We start from the raw sequence: 22,756 nt of genomic DNA on the forward strand, positions 1-22,756 counted from the left end.
GTTACGAAACTGCGAAACGGTTAAAGTTTCGCTAAAATAATGTATGACATAATTGTTTCCTTTTAAAATTTCTAACAAAAAGTCTGCGACAGCATATGTCTACATTCTGAGGTTGGCTAACTATAACCTTTTATATGCTAACCAAATTTGTTCTTTAAATAAAGTAATATTTGTGAAGGTATTTTTATAAAGACGATATTAACCCTTATCCAAATAAATATGTTATACATTACAAGTATTTAAAATCGCAGCAAAATATTAATCAAGCCCGTAATAATGAGGCGCTGGCCGGCCGGTGCGCACCGGCGCAGATTAAGAAGAATAACAAGAAACACCCAAATCACTTCAAGATAGGCCTTGGAAATGGTACATTTCTCTGGATTTCTCCAGGATCCCATAATCAGGTCCTGATCCTGATGATTACAGGACTATTCGGGAAGTCTTTCGAACAAAAAAGAGAAAAAAAGAATTATAAGAATCGGTTCAAGTATTCTTCAGAAATCGGTGAATGTACATAGATAAAAATAAAATAAAAACGGTGGTCGAATTGATAACCGCCTATTTTGAAGTCGGTTAAAAACCGTGATTTTGGTAGGTACTTAAAATAGCTCCTTAACATTCCGCCCTATCTGAAATTATATATTTTATTTTATATTATCGGATTCGGTTACGATATGTAGATTTTTTTTATTTCGGATATCCGATAGTTTCGGTTACAGATACGGAGCTCCAAAACATCTCTAATGTAGATAATAATCATCCAGACGATGAGTAAACTAACCTGTTCATCACATGAATCCTTGCCCGATGCGGGAGTCGAACCCACGACCCTCGGCGCAATAGTCAGGGCCGCTAACTACTGCACCACCGAGTCGTCATGAATGAAAATACTAAAGTCTAATAATCTTACAACTAAACAAGTTTCGTTATAAAGGTAGGTTTTTTAATTTTAGCTTCGGATTCATGAAGTCAAAATAAAAACGAGCGCTAGATGGCGCGGCTGGCGCTATCTTTCGGAGTCAGCCGCCCCAGACCACGCATAGAAAACAAAACTTTCGTATTGTTCATGTTCATATTAATGTTCACCCGGATAGAACCTCTACTGAGTTACCCGAAAGTGAGTTACATACCCGTCGTTGATGTTCACACTGTCTCTTCTCATTTCGGATCCTCCCACAACTATCGGTCCTTTTAGATTCCGTAATGACAAGTCACCGTTCTCGTCGAACCCGTCACTTGCGACGAAAGGCTTGGCGATCAAATTAACCCTCAGACACAGCCCATTGAGTTTCTCGCCGGATTTTCTCAGTGGGTCGCGTTTCCGATCCGGTGATAGATTCAGCGATGCATTGTTCTTGCTAGGACTAGTGTTAGCAACGTCCTCAGGTTAGAGCTCCATGGGCACACCTACTCGCCCGGATACGCTGGCATAATCCCTAGGCTACCAGCTTAGGTAAGAAAAAAAGTCTCTTTCTAGCCCAAAACCTCAAAATATCCTATACCAGTACTAATACTGCTGTAAACAGTTTCGCAGAAATAGGATTTTCGTAATCTATCTATCTATATACCTATATAAAAATGAATTGCTGTTCGTTAGTCTCGCTATAACTCGAGAACGGCTGGACCGATTTGGCTAATTTTAGTGTTGAATTATTTGTGGAAGTCCAGAGAAGGTTTAAAAGGTAGATAAATATGAAAATGCTCGGAATTAAATAAAAATAACAAATTTGTTTTTCCTTTGATGTCCCCCCCCGTCGCGTCGGACGGATTCCTTCGGTTGGTCTTTTATTTATCGATTGAGGCACTACGAAGTCTGCCGGGCCAGTTAGTAAAGAAAATAAAGTTTATTTTGTAAACCCGAACGGGAAAGCCGCAACGCTCCATTTTCTCGTTTTTTTTCAGAGCTTTAGTGCAAGCCGCACGTTTTCAATACATCACACTTTCTTTGTAAAGTGCCAAATTTGCGAAGGAGTACCTACATACAGTCAGTTCGCGACGCGAATCGTGACCGACTGGATTTGTGATCAGACCGTCTAATACCTACGTTTCGTTTTATTTTCTAACGATGACGTTGAATACTTTATTATTAACATTTCTTTCAGCAATATTTATTGCAAAATATGAATGCAAGAGTTATTGTGGTGCTGATATTTGTAATAACAGTAAACAACATACGTTATGCAAATTCCAGGCAGGTTACGATTTGTTTACATTATCATTTAATTGAATTCACTTTTTTTTGTTTCTCAATTACCTAGATATCTAAAATCGAAACAAAATGTTTTATGTTTAACTAAATAATTCACCACGAGGAAATAGTTTTTGTTCGAGTTCAAATTTAATACAAACATTTTTATGACAATGCATAAAGTGTGTCGGCAAAAGCTTACAGTTCGTTTTTTAGTTTGGCTTTCGTATTGTAATGTATTCTGGTGTGTTTGAAGTCACGCGATGTTACCTTGATCCTCCGGTAGATACCATTTTTTTATAATTTAAGCACGCAAATGTCATATTTCCAAGCGATGCTGTCGGTTGTTTTGATTTCGAATGTCAAGCTGGGCGGTAGTGCGTTCTGAGAATTATCAGATTCAGGCGGTCCATGGTATTATGCAACTTACTAATTTACATAAGTAAAAAAATCATCATAGAGCTGTAAATTCAAAAAACGAAGTGTAAAACCGTCTTAGTCTTAAAGGTTAAGATGTCCAGTGCATGTACTGCGATTAAGCCGGTATTCTTCTAGTGACGAGCTTTATTAAGAGAAATTTTAATATTTTTTTATCCAAAATTTCAAGAAAACCGGAAACGTATATCACTCACCTTCCTGTTTATTTCTGCCGCGAAGCATGACTGCGGTTGCGTTCATGGGTTTCGTTAGGCAATTAATACATTTGAGACTTCGATCTTTAGGTGGATGGTGGTATTTAGGTCTAGAATCAATAGGCTCCACTTCAATATCAAATCAATTATATCTAACTTTGGTGAGCCGTGACTTCCCCCTTGTATAATAAGTAAATAATAAATAATAATATTCTTTATGTACTTATTTGTTAATAAACAAAATAGTTTAATGTTCAGTAAATAATTATAATCAATTACATTTTTAACGGTCTTTAATAATTGTTTTTCTTTTAATGCAGTCCGAAGCTCCGGCAGACCATTGTATACAATTAGAAAAAACAATTAAAAATGCCGAAGACGTAAAAGCTATTTTGGACAAAATAAATAGTCGGCGTAACAAAGTAGCCGCCGGGGAAATAAGATCCCTGCCACCTGCCTCCAATATGCTAAAATTGGTAACACGTTTTGGTATAAATGTACCTAGCTGAATGTGTGGTGGCACAGTATTGCTTTTTCCAGTGGGAAAACGTGATAAATTTACTTTGGACAGAGGTTGAGATATTAATGTATTTGCCTACGTTTAACAATTACGACTAGAAAACGAACAAGTTTCATCAAAGGAAAGAAATGGTTAACCACTTTTTTATATGTTCTATTATGTCTTTGAAAACATCTAAAGACTTGCTACTTCCAGGAAAAAAAAGAACTCGTGTGATTTATGTATTACTTAGGTTTGCCCTTGTTAGATTTCATATATGAAGTTATTTCAATAGATATGTAATTTCTTGTGTAGCTTACGTAAAACACGATTTTAGAGAATAAACAAAATACTTAACTAAGTAACTATTTTAATATCGTTTTAACTGTAACGATATCAAAATTACCGTTACGGGAGACCGAGCTGGTTACTTTTCATTGATTGATTTTATTGGAAAATGTCAAAGGTCATCATTATGTTTGAGTGTGGACCTTGCTAATTTATATAGAGCCGCGGGCATTCCCCATCCACTATATCAACATAGAGTAACTTTGGAAATAAAACTGAACCTATACGCTAGGTTCAAAGATGGCTTCGAATTCAAATAAACAAATCCGAGGCACTCAATTATTTACTATTGACGTTACGATTTAAACGTTAATTAATATGCAGGAATGGAACGATGAATTGCAAAAATCGGCTCAACGATGGGCGAACCAGTGTGTGAAACATAGAGCGCCCGATATCAAAGATGTTTGTCGCGATTTAGGTTCGTATTAACTATAGTATTTGGTAGATGTAATTTTCGTGCCACGACACGACAGTGTTTTTAATTAGAAAACCCGTATTAATCGTTTCGCTTCGCAGGATTCATAGGCTCTGCGAATAAAATATTTCACTTTCCAGTTATTCATGAATAAAGTTATTCACAGCATCAAACAAACACGCCGCTTTGATAAATGGTTAAGTCAATAAAAGTTGAACAGTAATACCAAAGGGACTACGTTATATTTTACCAGGTTTTATTGTAACGCTGTGGTTATATTTTTACATGCTTTATTTTTCATCACACATCACTTTAATCTCTACTAATAATAATATTATAAAGAGGAAAGATTTGTTTGTTTGTTTGTATTGAATAGGCTCCGAAACTACTGAACCGATTTGAAAAATTATTTCACTGTTTGGAAGCTACACTATTCCCGAGTGACATAGGCTATAATCTTTTTTGAAAAAATTTAGGGATCCTTACCAAAACTCCAATAATGTAGCCCGAAGAGTAAAAAAATTACCTAGAATATTCTTTACATCGCGTGCCCTGCGAAAACTATTGATAATAGAATAAAATAATGTACTATGACTTTGTAGAACACATTACTATTTACAAAAAGTGTTGCGACAGGCTATGTCTAATTATTATAGTTATGCCGCAATAAGTGTTCTTTTATTTAAAAAAATAAAACAACGTCGAATGTTTTTATTTTTTTTTATTTATTTATTAGATCGGTGGACGAGCTCACAGCCCACCTGGTGTTAAGTGGTTACTGGAGCCCATAGACATCTACAACGTAAATGCGCCACCCACCTAGTGATATCAGTTCTAAGGTCTCAGTATATGTAGTTACAATTGTCATTGAAATTTTTGTTAAAGACCCGAGCGGAGCTGGAGCGGTCCGCTAGTAAGTAATAATTTGGTAATTCATTTTTACACAAGCCGAGTAGTTCCTCTTAGGGCGCGCACAAGAGGGCCGATAATTCGTTTATCTTCCACTTGTGTAATCAGCTATTGTGTTCAGGGTCCGTTTCTGTGGGACAAAATATCGCAACCATACACGGAGACGCCCCAGGATTGACTCCGCTGTCCCTGGTCGACGTTTGGTACATGGAATTATTGCATGTCAATGTCTCGATTTTAGGAAAATTTACGCCGTAAGTTATTAAATCTGACTTAAAAACCGAATTGCTTTATTGTTTGATCCGGACCGAGAGACGAGCATACCATTCGCCTTTCCTCAACTTGTTACCAAGGTCACTTGGCACCTTTTTTATATATTTACTAGCTGACTGACTAGGTAGTGCCTCCATCGATAAATAAAAGACCTAAGCTTTTGTATAAAATAAACTTAAAGAAACAAAAGGAACCCGACGGACGGAAGGAAAAACAAAATTGTTATTTTTATTTAATTCCGAGCATTTTCATATTTATCTACCTTTTAAACCTTCTCTGGACTTCGACAAATAATTCAAGACCAAAATTAGCCAAATCGGTCCAGCCGTTCTCGAGTTTTAGCGAGACTAACGAACAGCAATTCATTTTTATATATATAGATTGCTTAGTTGGGTTGACGAGTTCACGGCCCACCTGATGTTAAGTGGTTACCGGGGCCCATAGACATCTACCATGTAAATGCGCCACCCACCTTGAGATATAAGTTCTAAGGTCTCAGTATAGTTCAACGGCTACCCCACCCTTCAAACCGAAACGCATTACTGCTTCACGGCAGAAATAGGCGGGGTGGTGTACCTACCCGTGCGGACTCACAAGAGGTTCTACCATTTCGCAAATTATAATTTTTGCGAGTTTGATTTTTATTACACGATGTTATTATTCCTTCACCGTGGAAGTAAATCAGTGAATGTTACCGCCCTCCTTGATACATGAGCTACAAGTCTTAAGAAGGCATGATGTTGAGATCGTATTAGAACTTCTCCTAAGCCGAAGTAGCTGAGTGCTTTGTAGCGAGAAGAGGCAGGACGGCAGATACGATTATAGAATTAACAGGTCGTTTTCAAATTTGGGGCCAAAAGCGAGTTATTTGATTCAATTCTCATAACCTTAATGTTAGCGTAATTATAAATACAGTAAATTTGTTGTCATGATATCAGGCACGTGGACCTATAATTATATATTCGTAAACACTGTTAAATTAGTTTTTTTTTTAAGGGATTTTATGACCTGGTAACTGAGACCTTTAAGTCATGTCTTATTTTAATGTATATTCAAATTTTTATGAAAAATGATATTATGGAGTGAAATGAAATGAAGATGATTAATTTGAGACATTAATCAACTGGGATGAAATTAAATGAGATGATATGAGATGAAATATAATCTCAGTGAAATGGTGGTCATTTACTAAGATTTTTTCAGTGGACTTTTTGGAGGATCCCGAGAAGTTACGTCCAGCGGCTTTGTTTAATTTTCCCACATTTGTGCACTTTCACAGATATTAAACAGTTAATAAACCACCATTATTACACATTTAAACCCGAAGAAACACTTAATAGACAAAATAAAACAAATCACACAACTTCACTCCTGGCGTTCCCGCCAAAAGTCCACTGTTAAATTAGGAGTTATACATTAAAAACTACCCCATATCTCATTCGTATCACTGGTTCGAAATTCAAATTCTAACTTGTTTGCTATTTTTATAGTAATGCGTTTTGAAATTCGGCAAATTTAATCAGTATAATATAATGCAATAATAAAGGAAAACTAATTGGATATTAGAATATTATTAAAAAAAGAAGTACGATTTCTAAGCTTTTAAAAGTTCCTATATAAATTTTCATCCGTATTGGCGTTATCAAAATTAAATGTGTAAAATAATATAAATGGATATTATATAATATTATCAATAAATAACTGATTGACTTGATTGTGATGAAGCATTTTTTATTCTGAATACGCCTTAATATAAAAAATTAGAGAAAGTTTAAATTAATGAAATCGTAAATTTTTTGGCCGCAAAATTGAAAACGACCCTAACACATTAAATTAACAACAATATGCTCTACCGCCATTAAATACTATTGATTACGCATTTTAGCTGAGACATTGTGGTCTTCGGCGATTATCCGCATCCTTATTTATATAAAAAAAATTGACGCCGCGTCCGGGATCTGTGCACTTTTATAATTAGAGAAAAGTGATTAATTTCGTTCTGAATTAACGATCGGAATAAATCAAGGGACGTGTTTATCGCTGATCTTCATAACATTTTAATTGTTAATAAAAACAACAATAAAAATATATTGTCGCTGCCTGTTTTTTTTTTCGACTTAAAATTAACTGTAGTTGTGCTCGTACTCACACACACACACACACACGGAAAAACGAAGCCCACTAAACATTTGTAACAACAACATTAGAAATGTAAATAGTAACAACATTAGAAAATAATTTTATGAAATCTGTAATCATCGATAACTATGTGGAGCGGCTATTATTATTAATTTAACACGAAACCAACATAAAAGGGTATTTATTTGGGTCGGAGTACAATTTTTTTTATAAGTCTCCATTAAAATTGATGTTGCTTAAACATTCCAATGCCGGTTCGATCAAACCACCCGATCTTGTTAAGGGAAACGATAATTTATTTCGGAACCCCGATAAATTGTCTGCATATAAATTTGCCTAACAATAAATTTCAGTTCATCTGAGACCGGCCATTCGCATTACAATTACTTCACACAGTTAGTTTGGGCGGACTCCAGACAGGTTGGATGCGGTGCTGTAACTTTCAAAGTGAGTCATTTCTAATCGAGACTCTTAAGAATTTTCTTAAGCTTCTGTATGACGCACAAAATTATTTAAATGTCGATTTATTACTGGGTATTGTAATTTCAATAACATTTCATGTTGGTATTTGTGTGTTTACTGACGAATAATATGTTTTTGATAGCAATTTGAATAATGCCCACATTATGCATCAATAGGAAGAGCTAACAGTATTTTGAGATTTGGCAGCTCATTCCATTTGAGACGACTTCGAAATATGGTTGACTTATTTAGAAATCACAAAATGAAATTCTACGATACAGCCAATTCTAATTAAGATTTAAATATTTTATCTTTTTATTATATTATCTCTAATTTCCAAACGAACCATTCATAGCATCCGAGAGCCACAATTTTCCACGCTAATATATTTATATTTACGGAGTGTTTTAATTAAACCTATTGAGATTAATTGAACCGCTCGAGATTATTTTTTTTCTATTTTAATACCAAGTAATGTTTGTTTATGGCTGTGGATGTTTTACCAGTGGTACTGCGATAATTAACGAATACCTAATTAGAAGGTTTTGAGAAGATTTTTCAGTGGTACACAGCCTCTTATCTGTGCTTTTGGTATTACTGGTGTTCATGAGCAACGCGTACCACACACCATCGTTTCTCCATTTAAGAATCCATTATTAAAATCAACACATTCCACGTAAGTTACCTAAAAAAGGCGACGTTCGAAAGTTGAATCTAAAGTACGTTAATTGTGATAATTAAATTAAATAACATACAACAAAAGTAATTATTCTTACCAGGAACGCTACGAAGACTCCGGCGGACAAAAAAACAGGACCGTTTATAGGTTGGTGTGCAATTTCGCTCCCGGTGGAAATTCAAAGGATAAGCCTGTGTATCTAAGCGGAATGCCATGCTCCCGCTGCCCAAAGGGACAGTTTTGCGATCCTGACTACAGATCACTATGTGGTTAGTTAATCGGAACTTATATGTTGACACAATGTAAATTTTGACTTGAAGCAACTGGAAGAAATTAGGAAATATTTTAAGTCAAGAGAAATTGCGTAATCTTACAATTAAAATAACCTTTAATCATAGAACACAGTTGCTCAGCTAAATTCGTGATGAAATATTTTTAAAATTTTAGGTTTAAATCGAAATCAAGCTTTGCACTTTAATAATGCCACAAGTTCTACAAAAAGAATTGTAAGTGGTCCAAGTACAGCTTTAAGTAGAGATAAAGATCATAATAAACCTGAATATACAATGAATTTCAATCTGAATACAAGCGAAGACAACAAAATAAAATCTCAAAAACCTGTAACATACTTACCGGATATAGAAGATGAATTTAATATACCGTTTAATTACTTCTCTCATTTACGCAATTTCACAAGACAAGCAGTTAGTGAAATAACTACAAATTCTAATACTTGCAAAGAGTCGTTGGCCGTGGATGACTTTATAGAGTTGTTGAAAAAAAAATTAAGTGAAGACCCCATGTTCAAAGAAATACTAACAACAAGGTCGCCTTATAATGATGGCTATACTGATCCGAGTGTGGTAGCATTTGTGAGTAAGATCTATAGCAAGAAAATGCTCACAACAACTTCTAAATCAACTGAACAAGATTTAGTTAATTCTACTCTTCTAACAGATTTGGTTAAAGCTGTTATTTTCAGAGGTTCGAGTGTGTATCCTTTATGTAGATGTAAATACTTATTATTAACCTATTTCACTTTGAGGGATTTTATTGGTTGAACAATTATGTAGTTTATTTTCAGGTGTTTTGATTTCAATTTTGATGTGTTTGCTATTTAGTCGCTTAATAAATTAATGATTTTTAAGGTAACTCTCACGTAACCGAAGAAGTTACAGAAAGCACGTATAGTGTAAACGGTATTAATCCGATAAAAATACAAGCAGAGCTATCAGAAATTAAACCAAATACAGAGTTTACAGGACATTTCTTTTATCCGGAAGATGTTGACAGTGGCGATGAAATTGAGAACAGCACTGAACTCTATTACGATACAACTAACTTAGCTGTATCAGATATTGTGCAGGAAATAGAAGAAATAAGGAAGTCCACAACTGTCAAGGACTTTTTAGGAGAAATCTTAGATTCCGATGAAGTCACTGAAGATGCAAATGCTTTTGGTGTCATCATGGCAAATGAAACTCCAACTGAACATAAAGTCTTAAAAAAGTTTATTGGCGTAACAAATTGATTTAGAAACTTGTACAAAATCTAACCTATCTTTTTTACGTTTCCAGTTTGTAAATGTGATTATCTATATAAAAATACATTGAGACAAATTTTCCAATAAATATCTCATTAACCAAATTCTAAGCTACAAAACTGTTACAAAAAAATAAAAATGGACAGTGACTTGCTTGATAGCTCAAATTTTTAAAGGAATTAATGACAAACGAACGACCTAATTGTTCTTAACAATTTACACCGAAAACGTCAAACTTTCTGACTGTATCGATTTGTTCTAATACGGCACTGAAAAAAAACTCTCCACAAAAGTATTTTTTTTATAATATATTTACAGTCATGATGAGTATTGAAAAAAACCTAACTTGAAAAAAAATCTAAATTTTCGATGGTTTTTTATCTTGATTATCCTTTTTAACAGCTACAATCCTCACCAGGACTTAGACTTTCAATTATTTTTTCTGTAGATAGTATACGATATGATTTATTACTGTCTAAAGGTGAGTGAGTATACGTTTCTCGATATGCATTGCTATAATAATCGGCTATTGTAACAACTTCTAAATTTCTCCTTCTGACATTCAGAGAGCGTTTTTCACAGTAATCTTGATCTTCAATGGTTGTTGCCCCTGCATCTTCATGAGATACAGAATCCATTTTATTACGGTCCATGAACTCTCGTGTGCAAGTCGACGTCCGCGTACAACCGTCAACGTATCCTGGTGGAGTCCTTGAGCCGTGATCGATAATGCCACCAATGTTGCTAGTTTCGTTCCCAGTAAAAGCTGTCCATGTACAAGTAAGTTTGCGTGTGCAGTATTTATTTCTTATAAAAGGTGTATTGGTTGTTATTTCTGAAGTTTCCGCTGTGGTCGGATCGGTACTGAGAGTCGTAGTATCTTCTCTCAATATATTTCCTTGACTTTCTTTCCGACGCCAATCTTGTTTGTTATCTCCAGGACTAAGCTTTCTCAAATGCATAAGTTCTTCGAATGATAAATATCTTTCAGACACATGGTCTTTCTGATTCTTTATTTTAGGTTGTTTTGGTCTTATTGTTATACTTTCGGTTTGCATTTTTGATGTCCGCGTTGTTAATTTGCTTCTCCTACTAGGTATTGTTGTATAACGAAGAGATCTAAGCTCTGTTGGCATTTTGTAATGAAGTTCATCCATTTGCCAAAATGGTTTTAATGTAATTTGACTATTCAATCCATGTTGTCTTTTTTTTCGTGTTTCTAGTGTTTCGCCAGTGTATTTTTCATTCGAATAAAGGTATGAGTTTGATGGTGTAGTTTTGGCTGCTGTCCAAATATTAGTTGTAGGCTTCATGGTATTTACAATCCAAGGATATAATATTGGATAGTGATTTATTGGTATTATTGGAGCGCCATTTTTTACTTCTATATTAGGAAACATTTCCTGGTAATTGATATTAGGGTTTTCTTTCTTATCCATTACAAAATTTCTAGAATCTTTTATCGATTCCCATTTAGGCGACTTATTCTCTAAGCATTTGCAGTTTGTGTAACAGTTGCAGATCGTAGGAATTGTTATACAAGTTGTTGTTTTCTTATTGCAAGGACATAGTTCCGTAAATATCGAGGTGTCGTTCAAAGTAGAGCATCGTCCATGTGAAGTTGTTTGAAAGGGAGTGGTTGATTTGCAATTTATATTACTCTTTCGCGTGCAAGCGTTTGCTCTATACTTTTTCGAAATTTTGTTTGGAGTTGTTGTTATTGTTGTAGTTGGTGTGATTTTACGAGTGCATTGGTCTATTTTGTTCTCAGAAGCTGAATTCTTGTAGGTTCTCTTACTGTCATATCTTTTTCTGAGATCTAGATTTTTTTCCTTTTTATCCTGAAGGGCATCATATCTTTGATTATAATATACTTTGAGCATACGTAAAGTTTCTTTGTTTAGGTGCTCTCGACTTTTGTGAATGTTTGTTACAGCTGAGTGTTTTTGAAATCCATAATGAGATGGTATTCGATGGTTATCTATAATTATTATATTTGATTACATAACAGATATAGATAAAAAAAAATATAACGTCTACTATTTATGTTTGACGCCTGCAAGGTATCTCTAAAATTAGAAAATGCAGCACGATAGCTGGAAGCAAAAAGTTTTGCTAGTCAAAATGAATTTAAATGAAGATATTTACAATATTTGCATCGCTCGTTTTCAACGACCGTCTAGATCAGTGATTCTCAACCACTGTTCCGCGGCACTTTTGTGTGCCGCCAAATTTTGCGAATATATAATAATGTTAATATTATTAAATTATATCATTTTAAAAGAAAAATATTTTAAACATGAATATATATTGAAATCCACAAAAAAAAATTATAGTATATTTTAGTTTATTTCGTATATTAAAATTTTTTGATAAACTATTTATGCAGTGTGTTGTAGTAAGTAAATAATTTTTATCTTTTTTTTTGTGTGCCGCCAAATTTTGAAATCGTTAAATATGTGCCGCAACAAAAAAAAAGGTTGAGAATCACTGGTCTAGATAGTGATCTTTTACAAGCCTAGTCAGGAATGGTATAGTCGAAAAATGGTCACAATTTTTAGTTAATTTTGGAAGTCGTCGTGGCCTAAAGGATAAGACGTCTGGTGCATTCGTATCTAGCGATGCAACGGTGTTCGAATCCCGCAGGCAGGTACCAATTTTTCTAATGAAATACGTACATAACAAATGTTCACGATTGACTTCCACGGTGATGGAATAACATCGCGTAATAAAAATCAAACCTGCAAAATTACTGGTGGTAGGACCTCTTGGGAGTCCGCACGGGTAGGTACCACCACCCCGCCTATTTCCGCCGTGAAGCCGTAATGCGTTTCGGTTCGAAGGGTGGGGTAGCCGTTGTAACTATACTAAGACCTTGGAACTTATATCTCGGGGTGGGTGGCGCATTTACGTTGTAGATGTCTATGGGCTCCAGTAACCACTTAACACCAGGTGGGCTGTGAGCTTGTCCATCCATCTAAGCAATAAAAAATAAAAAAAATTTTTTTTAATTCATTGATGACTATTAAAATGATTTCTACGTACCGCTTGTTCTATCAAAATAAATATGTCTGGATTTCTGATATCTATGATCTTTTGTATCGTTTTCTTCAAAAAGCGATTGTTTCAAATTATTTCGATTGGAATCCATTTCATCCTTCGTTGAATTATTTGATAAATTAAGTATCCTGAGTAAACTGCTCGGCGGGAAAGGCCGAGACGTAAATTTTCTTGCTGAAATCCATGATTAATTATGAGTAACCCTTATTATTACCGTATTTGAAAACTTTTAGATCGAAACATTAATTTCGTATTTCTTTCTTAAGATTAAAGATAATTAAACGTACCTGGTATAAGAAACTGCTTAGTGCAAAGTCCAATATATTTTGTGTTGGGTGCTGAATTACCCCTGCATTGAGTTGCAGGGTAACCTATTGTGTAAATTGGTTTTCCACGAAAATTTCCTTTGGGTGCAAAATTACAAACAAGTCTTACAGCCATTTTCTGCTTTGATTGAAGCTGAAATCGGAAATGTCAATTAGTGTTTTCAGTGACGTAGGTATAGACATACTATACTAATATATAAATCTACAGTGGTTTTTACGGATGTTCCGTTAAAACTACTGAACCATGCATCCGATTTGGCATCCATGTAGAAAATACATGTACTTAATGTATAGGTTAATATTTATATTTAAAAAACAATTATTACATAAAATCTGGCTCTGCCGCAGCCTACGGAGTCACTTTCGCCCCAGATCAATTGTGTGAAATAGCTCATGCTGTGATTCTCTGATCTGTAGAGGAAACGGAACGAATAACTCAAATTATAAGACATAAAAAAATATCGAAGTTTTCGCCGTATTAGTGAACATTTAGGAGAATTTAAATACAAATTATATTGCATAGCATGATGTAGCCGATTATAAAAAAATGTTTATTTGAATTCGAACGTCTCCAACCACCATTTGGGCATCGACGGGCGACACTTTCCGAGGATCCTACAGTGCAGGAACAACAGTGCCTGTATTACTGTACATCACGTCCTGGTTCAATATTTTAATTCCCTAAACCATCCCTAATAATGGCAAAACAAATGACAAAGATGAGGACATTCCTCAAAAGTTAAACATAGTCTATGTTCTACAGCAGAGAGCCAAGGATCAACTCTATGGATACCGCATAGACAGCTTCTTCCGGGAGGGCCCTGCACACGACGCACTAGGCAGATGATGGTGCGGTCGTCGTAAAAAATGATGCTATCCCAAAAATGCGGTGAAGCAATGGAAAAAGTCGTCATCATGGATAGCATTAAAATGGAATTAACCTACTTACTTTACTTTTCAGCTATTTACTGATCCGGACCCTAATTAGCTCTGACATTAACGTGACATATGAAAAAAACTGTCAGTCAACGCTTTGTAGGAAACACGATGTGAACAACCTTTATTAAAAAAATACGCAGGGTTTTTCCATGTTCCTCCTATACGTGCATCTCAGTCAAATGTGTAATTTTAGTTTAAGTAACTAAGGACACAAGAAGTTTATACGTTTTATTTATTGTTTAACTAGCGACCCGCCCTCGCTTCGCTTCGGAAACATTAAAACACACATGAAACAAAAAATAAATAAAAAAAAGAGCCTATGTTCATCAGGGACAATGTCGGCTTCTAATGGAAAAAGAATTTTTCAAATCGGTCCAGTAGTTTCGGAGCCTATTCGAAACAAACAAACAAACAAATCTTTCCTCTTTATAATATTAGTATAGAAAATGATTTTTACATCGTGGTAGACCCATTTCAAAACTTGAAACAAGAGGGCATATCGTTTGCTCAACATTTTAAATGTGAACGCATGCATGTTCTACCACGAGTAATAATAAAATAATATAATAAAAGCACATCTTAGACTAAAAAGCTAAGAATATAAATTATTGAGTCATACATTGAATTTTTTTATTTTTTTATTGCTTAGATGGGTGGACGAGCTCACAGCCCACCTGGTGTTAAGTGGTTACTGGAGCCCATGGACATCTACAACATAAATGCGCCACCCACCTTGAGATATAAGTTCTAAGATCTCAGTATAGTTACAACGGCTGCCCCACCCTTCAAACCGAAACGCATTACTGCTTCACGGCAGAAATAGGCAGGGTGGTACCTACCCGCGCGGACTCACAAGAGGTCCTACTACCAGTAATTACGCAAATTATAATTTTGTGGGTTTCACTTTTATTACACGATGTTATTGCTTCACCGTGGAAGTAAATCGTGAACATTTGTTGAGTACGTAATTGATTAGAAAAATTGGTACCCGCCTGAGATTCGAACACAGGTGCATCGCTCAACACTAGTGCACCGGATGTCTTATCCCTTAGGCTACGACGACTACAACTTACTGGTGGTAGGGTGTATTGTAAGTCGGCAGAGGTAGATACCCTCTCAGCTTTTTTCAGCTTTTTTTAAGCCGCGAGCTAGTCATCTGTTTCGGTTTGAAGAGCGCGCACATCCGTTTTAAAACACAACTTTTTTTTTTATTGCTTAGATGGATGGACGAGCTCACAGCCCACATGGTGTTAAGTGGTTACTGGAGCCCATAGACATCTACAACGTAAATGCACCACACACCTCGAGATATAAGTTCTAAGGTCTCAAGTATAGTTACGACGGCTGCCCCACCCTTCAAACCGAAACGCATTACTGCTTCACGGCAGAAATAGGCAGGGCGGTGGTACCTACCCGTGCGGACTCACAAGAGGTCCTACCACCAGTGATTACGCAAATTATAATTTTGCGGGTTTGATTTTTATTACACGATGTTATTCCTTCACCATGGAAGTCAATCGTGAAAATTTGTTGAGTACGTATTTCATTAGAAAAATTGGTACCCGCCTGCGGGATTCGAACACCGGTGCATCGCTACATACGAATGCACCGGGCGTCTTATCCTTTAGGCCACGACGACGACTATGCATAAAATTTCACTTTAAATTACTAACCGGATTTCTTTTTACCGTATATAATGTGTCTGTAGACATAAAATAATGCAGGTGCATTGCCGAAAAGGCTAGTTAATAAAATTAAATGCAATGATAAATCGGTTAAAAGTCATAAGCGATTCTAGTTTAATGCAAAGTTACTCACTCATTGTAATAGGCGACGTTTCCCTTATACGTCAGTATCGGCATAAACCACATATCCACGAAACTTTTTACATTAAGGCCTGTTGTAGTTCCCAAAATTGTGGCGATATTTTGTCCTACTTTCGCAGTAACTGTGAACATAATTGTCGCAATCGCTTGTTGTCTTAAGCGTATATATATTATAATGTCATCAATTATTTTGTTAGATTCAATTATATTGCAACGCAATAATCGATTTCAAGTTAGATAAATAAGAAGCGCAAAAAGTCGTCTTTAAAAATATCTCACCTAAAATACTTAATATAAGTGGTGATATGACTATAACATATTCGAAGAGAAATACGCCAGAGTAATAAAAAAATTAATTAATTAAAAAAAAAAAAACAGAAAGGGCTTAAACATTAATAATACTAGCCTAAATCACGACAGATATCTTCTTTATCTGGTTGAATATTTTGGTCGCATTGATCAACCCAACGTTGAGCAAAATTAGCTAATTCTTGTGACCAAATCTGAAATAATCACATGAATTTACGCAATGTTATTTACCAAGTTCGGTTTACTAATCGCATTAATATGGTTCAAGAATTTAGAAGTGTAGTTCCAAAATTAAATAGTCTAATTGGGAATTTTGACATTTTCTCTCTTCTTAATTTCGGTACTTGTGCTAGACAATCTTTATCCTTAATTTTGTTCCTTTGCTGATTAGATCACGGTGTTTGGCAGAACAGGGTCAGGTGTCTGCGACTGTTTCGCGTCTAATTAGCATAAGCATAAAAAACAAATATGTTTTTTTGGACAGGAGAATTTTGAAAAAGGCTGGCTTAGGAATCTTGTCTTGTCTAGGACGAATGGGAGATCTAAAGAGCTCAGCTTGGAGGAGGTCCTAACGACGAACGCCCCTAGAAAAAGCTTAACAGGCAGTCAATAGCGGCTGCTTTATGAGTGCTTCTACCACCGAATCGGGATGCGTTGGGATAAGTTTCACGTCGAACTGTTCTAGAGTTGGACGAGTACAATGTCCTGTGCTTTGGTCGCTGCTAACAGTAGCATGAAACAGTACTAAGTGGATCTGAAGTATCCGTAAGGACGTATCTAGGGCGTTGATCGTTGGCTCTTGCATGACTCGGCTCGGGACTTGGCGGCTACTATTAGCAGAATATCGTGCACCGACACTTCCAAATAGCGCTATGTTGCTACATATTTCCAAAATTTTTCGGATAGGGGTGGCATTGTCATGAAAATTTACATTCCTCACCTACGAAGACCTCCTGTGGAAATGGGATTGGATCCTATGGGTTGAGCGCCACACTTGCGTAACGAATTATGGGTCAATAAAAATTTATTAAATTGTCATATCAAATATCATCATCATCATCATCAGCCTTTATCTGCCTACTGCTGACATAGGCCTTCCCCAATGCCTTCCACATAATGCGGTCCTCCGCCTTCCGCATCCAACGACTTCCCGCCCTGCGCACTAAGTCGTCAGTCCACCTGGTTGGAGGACGCCCCACGCTCCTTGTACCCATCCGTGGCCTCCATTCGAGGACTTTCCTCCCCCACCTTTCACCATATCAAACAAATCTTCTTTATTAAAGAACGTCTACTGCGTGTAAAATCAAATTCTTTGAATTAATAATAAGAACTGTACGAAAATAAGGAATTCTTACAATTTCCTTCATGTCAGCAGCTTGAGGCAAAAAATTTGCTAGTCCCATAGCAACGAAATTCCTCCTTTCATTTATTCTGCTAACAATTTGGAAAATTTCTGCGCTTGTTAATAATAAAGTTTTATCGTACGCATCGCATTTGTCGCCTGGTCCTGTTGACTATAAAATATCAATATTTCATCACAATATTTTATCCCATGTTTAAAATGTAAGATAAATTGAAAAGCAAGAAACACACAGAGTACAAACAAAGCGTATGATTGCGGCATATTTTACAGTAATCAGTTAAACTTCTGCACAAAGCAATCATGTAAATTAATAATACGCTTAATTTTAGTCCTATCATAATAAATTATTAAATATTGACATAAAAAAATATATAGCAAAAAACCACCATGGCTTTCTAGATTTGTTTTATTGTAGGTACACAAAAACCTTCATTTAAATTTATTATTATGTGAGTTTGTTATGATTTTTGTGTTTCACATTTTAGTGTTTGCAATATTCCTAATCGAGATACACAATTTTTCAATACAAGGGACCAAAAATTTTAGCAACGGGAATGAATCTCGAAGAGTTGTAATTTCTGAAGGTATCACACGTATCTATTGAAATAAAATACAGTATCTTCTTTGAGAAATTTCATATAGAGTTATGCTAATAAACATGGAGATTAATATAAATTACCGCGTTGATAGATGGTGATGACATAATTGTGCAGTTCGCTATACTTTGAAGATGATTGATTATGCTGTGTTGTGAGAGTACTGTGTGTTATTTGTGTTAAATATTTAACTATTTATACCTATTTGTAATTGATGGCTATAATTTTGTTGATATTTTCTTTTCTAAAATAAATATGTCATTTCTTAATCTTAGAAAAGAATGTTATAACGTATCACACATTTTGCTTATTAAACAAATTTCTTTCCTTCTCAGATATGTCGGAGATGATTCCAGATTTTTTTTTCAAGCACAATTCTCATCAAAAATTAACCTCGAACTATACAAACCATAGAAAGCCTAATTTGAAATCTAACGTTTTCGACAAAATGCTATCAGATGAGATGCTTTCAATGAAACAACAGTCTCACGAGAAAGACATGACGTATAGCCCTTCAATCCTGACATGGAACAAAGCTAGTATTCCGACACCTACATTAGAATTGAAACAAAAATGGCCTGTGATTGAGTTTCTTGCTAATTCAGGTAGAAGCGAAAATGACAGCCAACAAAACAACGATTCTCAAGGAGAAATTAGACATGTAGGGAATAGTTTAGTTGAAAACTCAGAAAATAAAGTATTGGGACTGAGAAGTCTTGTACACGAGTCATTAGCGCAGCCCCACGGACTATCAGTTAAAAAATCGCATGGAGCATGTAGTTGCATGATGAAGAGTCCCACGTCTTTTAACCATCAAACGGATTCTACAAAAATATGTACACATACAGATAAGTACGAGGTTGCTAGCGTGCCATCGAGTTTACCGTATACACCGTATCCAGCTTTTTATGTGCCTTTTCAATCATATTACGTGACTGCTGTTACAGATGACATTTATAAATACACGTACTATCAGCCGTATATTATGAATAATTTGAATCATCGAAAAAAAAAGAAGCATCGAAAAACGACAACTTTGGTTTATAGTGACGATCTGTATTATGATAAAGAGATTGATGATTATTTGGGTATCGATATGAAGAAAGACAAACATACGCACAGTAAGACTAAGCTTCATTTTTATGAAGACGACAAGAATAAGGACCCTTCTATATTACCAGATGTGACATCCGATAAATTCGTCGAACACACAGCCGAGGAACTGAACAGAATTTATAGTGACAGTTTCATAAAAAAATGTTTTTGCACGTCATCAACGCGGAGAGGTGTTAAAATTTCGTTATTGAGTTCTTTGTTTGCATGTTTGCACTTTTTTTTTAACAGTCCGGTTATGGTAATTGTGAATTAAATTTTAATTTGGTAATTCATTCATTGAAGTTACACGTGTAAGATGGATCTTTTTTTTTCGGTCAGGAGGAAATAGTCGGACTTCCGCACTCCACTGAGAACGAATGGCGGGGCATGTCGGAGTCGAATTGACTAATACTTTTATAGGTTTATTGTGTAGATTTACGGTAGGCACTGGTCTGGCTCCGCCCCTGGCATTGCTGACGTCCACGAGCGACGGTAACCACCCAACATCAGGTGGGCCGTATGCTCATCTGCTTACAAAGGTAATAAAAACAATAAAAAAAGTGGGTGACCGACCTGGTCTTATCTTCTTGCCTAGTGTAAAGTGGTTACTGGAGCCGATAGAAATCACAATGTGATAGTTGAATGACCTCACGGACCACCTGATGTTAAGTGGTTATTGGAGCCCATAGATATCAAACACGTTAATGCCGTCATCCATCTTGAGACATCAGTTGTAAGACTCAGTTTTTACAGTACAACGGTTGCTTCAAATCGAAATGCGTTACTGCTTCTCGGCAAACATAGGCAGGAAGGTAGTATATCTACCCGGTCTCACAAGATTACCCTATTACTAGTAATTCCCCAAATTATTCCTTATTCGAGATTGTTTTTTATTACACTATGTTATTCCTTCACCGCGGAAGTCAATCGTGAATATTTGTTAAGTTCGTATTTCATTACAAAAACTGATATGTGCCTACGGCATTCGAATACGGATAGAGTCGAAAATTTTGTATCATAACAGCTGTCTCAGCCTTCAAGATAGGAACAAATTTACACCCTAGCAAATTACTCATTCATAGTTTCATATCAAATCGTTACCCTGAGATACCACACAACCAATGAAAACATCGGATTTTTAGTCTTATTTCATATTCATCACCAGCCGATGTTACTCGATAGCACCAATGAAACCTTATAAAACACAAAAATAATTAAATTTATATTAAAAGTTGTAACTGAACTCCTCGTTCAGATATAAGTTTTCAAAAAACAATTTAATGGAAATTGAAGAAAATTTTGCTGCGTATTCGCTTATTTCATTGAAGAGGAGCCGAGCGGACTTCCTTGACAGTTATTCGATTACCAGCCCTATTATTGGACCCAAAACTTGTTAACATCAACATAATGTGCTTAATACAAAATTCGTTCGGAGCTCATCGTATCAATTCAAAATACAAAATATAGAAAATGATTTGGAATTAATTGTATTTCTGCCCTTTACTCGAGCCATGTTGGGAAGGTGAACTAGACACGGAGTGCGTTTACTTTCTCAGACAAAATAAAAACTGACACCTATACTTTTTCTAATTTAAAATTCTTAACGTACGGACGTAATAATATATTATATTTATAGTATACATAAGTATTACCTAAATAGATAATCAGTGTGAACAGCTTGAGTAGCATCAGTATAAATAGGATGATTAATATAATCAGTAACGAAGAGACACTTCTGTTCCTTTCCTTTTTCTGATTGGAGGTGAATATCGGTAATGCCTGGACATGCGGAGCAGGCGTGTGTGCGATTCCATCGCATGGAACGTGATCTGTTGACAGATTAATAAGGAGACCCAGTAAACCGGTTATCGCCGCAGTCCGCTGGTTAGTAGAGGACCTAAATACGGGTTTCACTCCGAACAATACTCCCAATCCTAAATCTACACATAAAAAATGAAAATTAAAAAAGGAAAAGGGTTTTGTCCATGGATCCCCATTCCACATTTAGTGTGGATTTTAGCAATGTTAGGAGCCTGTTCAACTACCTTTACGCCGTACATCAGCTTGGGTTGGCTCAGCCTGTCCTACTTTTCAAATGAAGATGACACCCCGTACCTTGAATACCTCGTCTTACGTTTTGAAGCACCACTGCGTATGCATATTCGTCCGGGCGGATATGTGTTGTAAACGCGTAGACAAACACTAAGTCTCAATTAAACTGAAACTAGATGATGACCGATGATTTTTTTTTGATAACGCCATCTTGTTTGTCTTTAAAGCGGTTAGTTGCCCTCAATTAAGAAAAATAGTATTACTATTCGCTAATAGATGTCGGGATGAGTTGATTATTGAAAACACGAATAAAACAACATTTTCCGAAAATAAATCGTAGCTAGATCGATTTATCGCCCCCGAAATCCCCTGTATACTAAATTTTATGAAAATCGTTGCAGCCGTTTCCGAGATTCAGATTATATACATATATACAAGAATTGCTCGTTTAAAGGTATAAGAAAGATAAGATAAATACTGTCTAATAACATACACTAGAATGCACGATTTGAAAAATAATAGAATAATTAACTTTGTCTACACTAGACAACTAAAAACTAGCCCTTAAGCCTTGTTCGGACTAGGCGAGTATTTTAGTCGAGTACCGAGTAATTTAGTGGTTAAACTACTCTCTACTCGCCCGAAAAAATAGAACAAAATGGATTGACTTGACTAAATTATTTACTAACATACTCGACTAAATTTTTAGTGCTCAGACATATTTAGCTACTAAATTACTCGGTACTCGACTAAAATACTCGCCTAGTCCGAACAAGGCTTTAGTCGCAAATGCTTTTAATATTTAGTTTCAACTACGAAATATTTGACAAAAAAATCTCATTCTAAATTCTATAGTACCTATTTATCAAAATTCAAATTCAAATTCAAAATCATTTATTTCAACTTAGATGTCAGTATGACACACTTGTTGAATGTCAAAATACAAATAACAATGTTAACTCTACCACCGGTTCCAAAAAAAGCCACAGTCCTGAGAAGAACCGGCGAAACAAACTCAGCGGGCTTTTTTTTTTTGTTTTTTCTCAAATATTTTCTTTTTTTAAATAAATAGAAATATTCACAATAAAAGAAAAAACAAG

At 35.6% G+C, this 22,756-nt stretch overlaps 3 protein-coding genes across 3 annotated transcripts; 2 read left to right on the plus strand and 1 right to left on the minus strand.

Annotated features, from left to right (window-relative positions):
* The first annotated feature begins 1,982 nt into the window (after window positions 1–1,982).
* Window positions 1,983–10,352, plus strand: LOC114239677 (uncharacterized). Its single transcript, XM_028169964.2, has 8 exons — window positions 1,983–2,191; window positions 3,141–3,296; window positions 3,992–4,088; window positions 5,116–5,248; window positions 7,760–7,853; window positions 8,648–8,816; window positions 8,995–9,537; window positions 9,696–10,352. Exons 1-8 carry the CDS (start codon window positions 2,066–2,068, stop codon window positions 10,076–10,078), a joined length of 1,701 nt encoding a protein of 566 aa, XP_028025765.2. The 5' UTR covers window positions 1,983–2,065; the 3' UTR covers window positions 10,079–10,352.
* Window positions 10,353–10,420: 68 nt separating this feature from the next.
* On the minus strand, window positions 10,421–18,174 carry LOC114239681 (uncharacterized). Its single transcript, XM_028169968.2, has 8 exons — window positions 18,151–18,174; window positions 17,906–18,064; window positions 16,648–16,744; window positions 16,234–16,363; window positions 13,803–13,887; window positions 13,438–13,609; window positions 13,136–13,324; window positions 10,421–12,071 (listed from the first exon to the last, which is right to left on the minus strand). Exons 1-8 carry the CDS (start codon window positions 18,172–18,174, stop codon window positions 10,486–10,488), a joined length of 2,442 nt encoding a protein of 813 aa, XP_028025769.2. The 3' UTR covers window positions 10,421–10,485.
* Window positions 18,023–20,965, plus strand: LOC114239680 (uncharacterized). Its single transcript, XM_028169967.2, has 2 exons — window positions 18,023–18,497; window positions 18,845–20,965. Exons 1-2 carry the CDS (start codon window positions 18,374–18,376, stop codon window positions 19,876–19,878), a joined length of 1,158 nt encoding a protein of 385 aa, XP_028025768.2. The 5' UTR covers window positions 18,023–18,373; the 3' UTR covers window positions 19,879–20,965.
* The last annotated feature ends 1,791 nt before the right edge of the window (window positions 20,966–22,756 follow it).

The sequence above is a fragment of the Bombyx mandarina genome, chromosome 09, assembly GCF_030267445.1.
Source record: "Bombyx mandarina strain Sakado chromosome 09, ASM3026744v2".
NCBI classification, from domain to species: domain Eukaryota; kingdom Metazoa; phylum Arthropoda; class Insecta; order Lepidoptera; family Bombycidae; genus Bombyx; species Bombyx mandarina.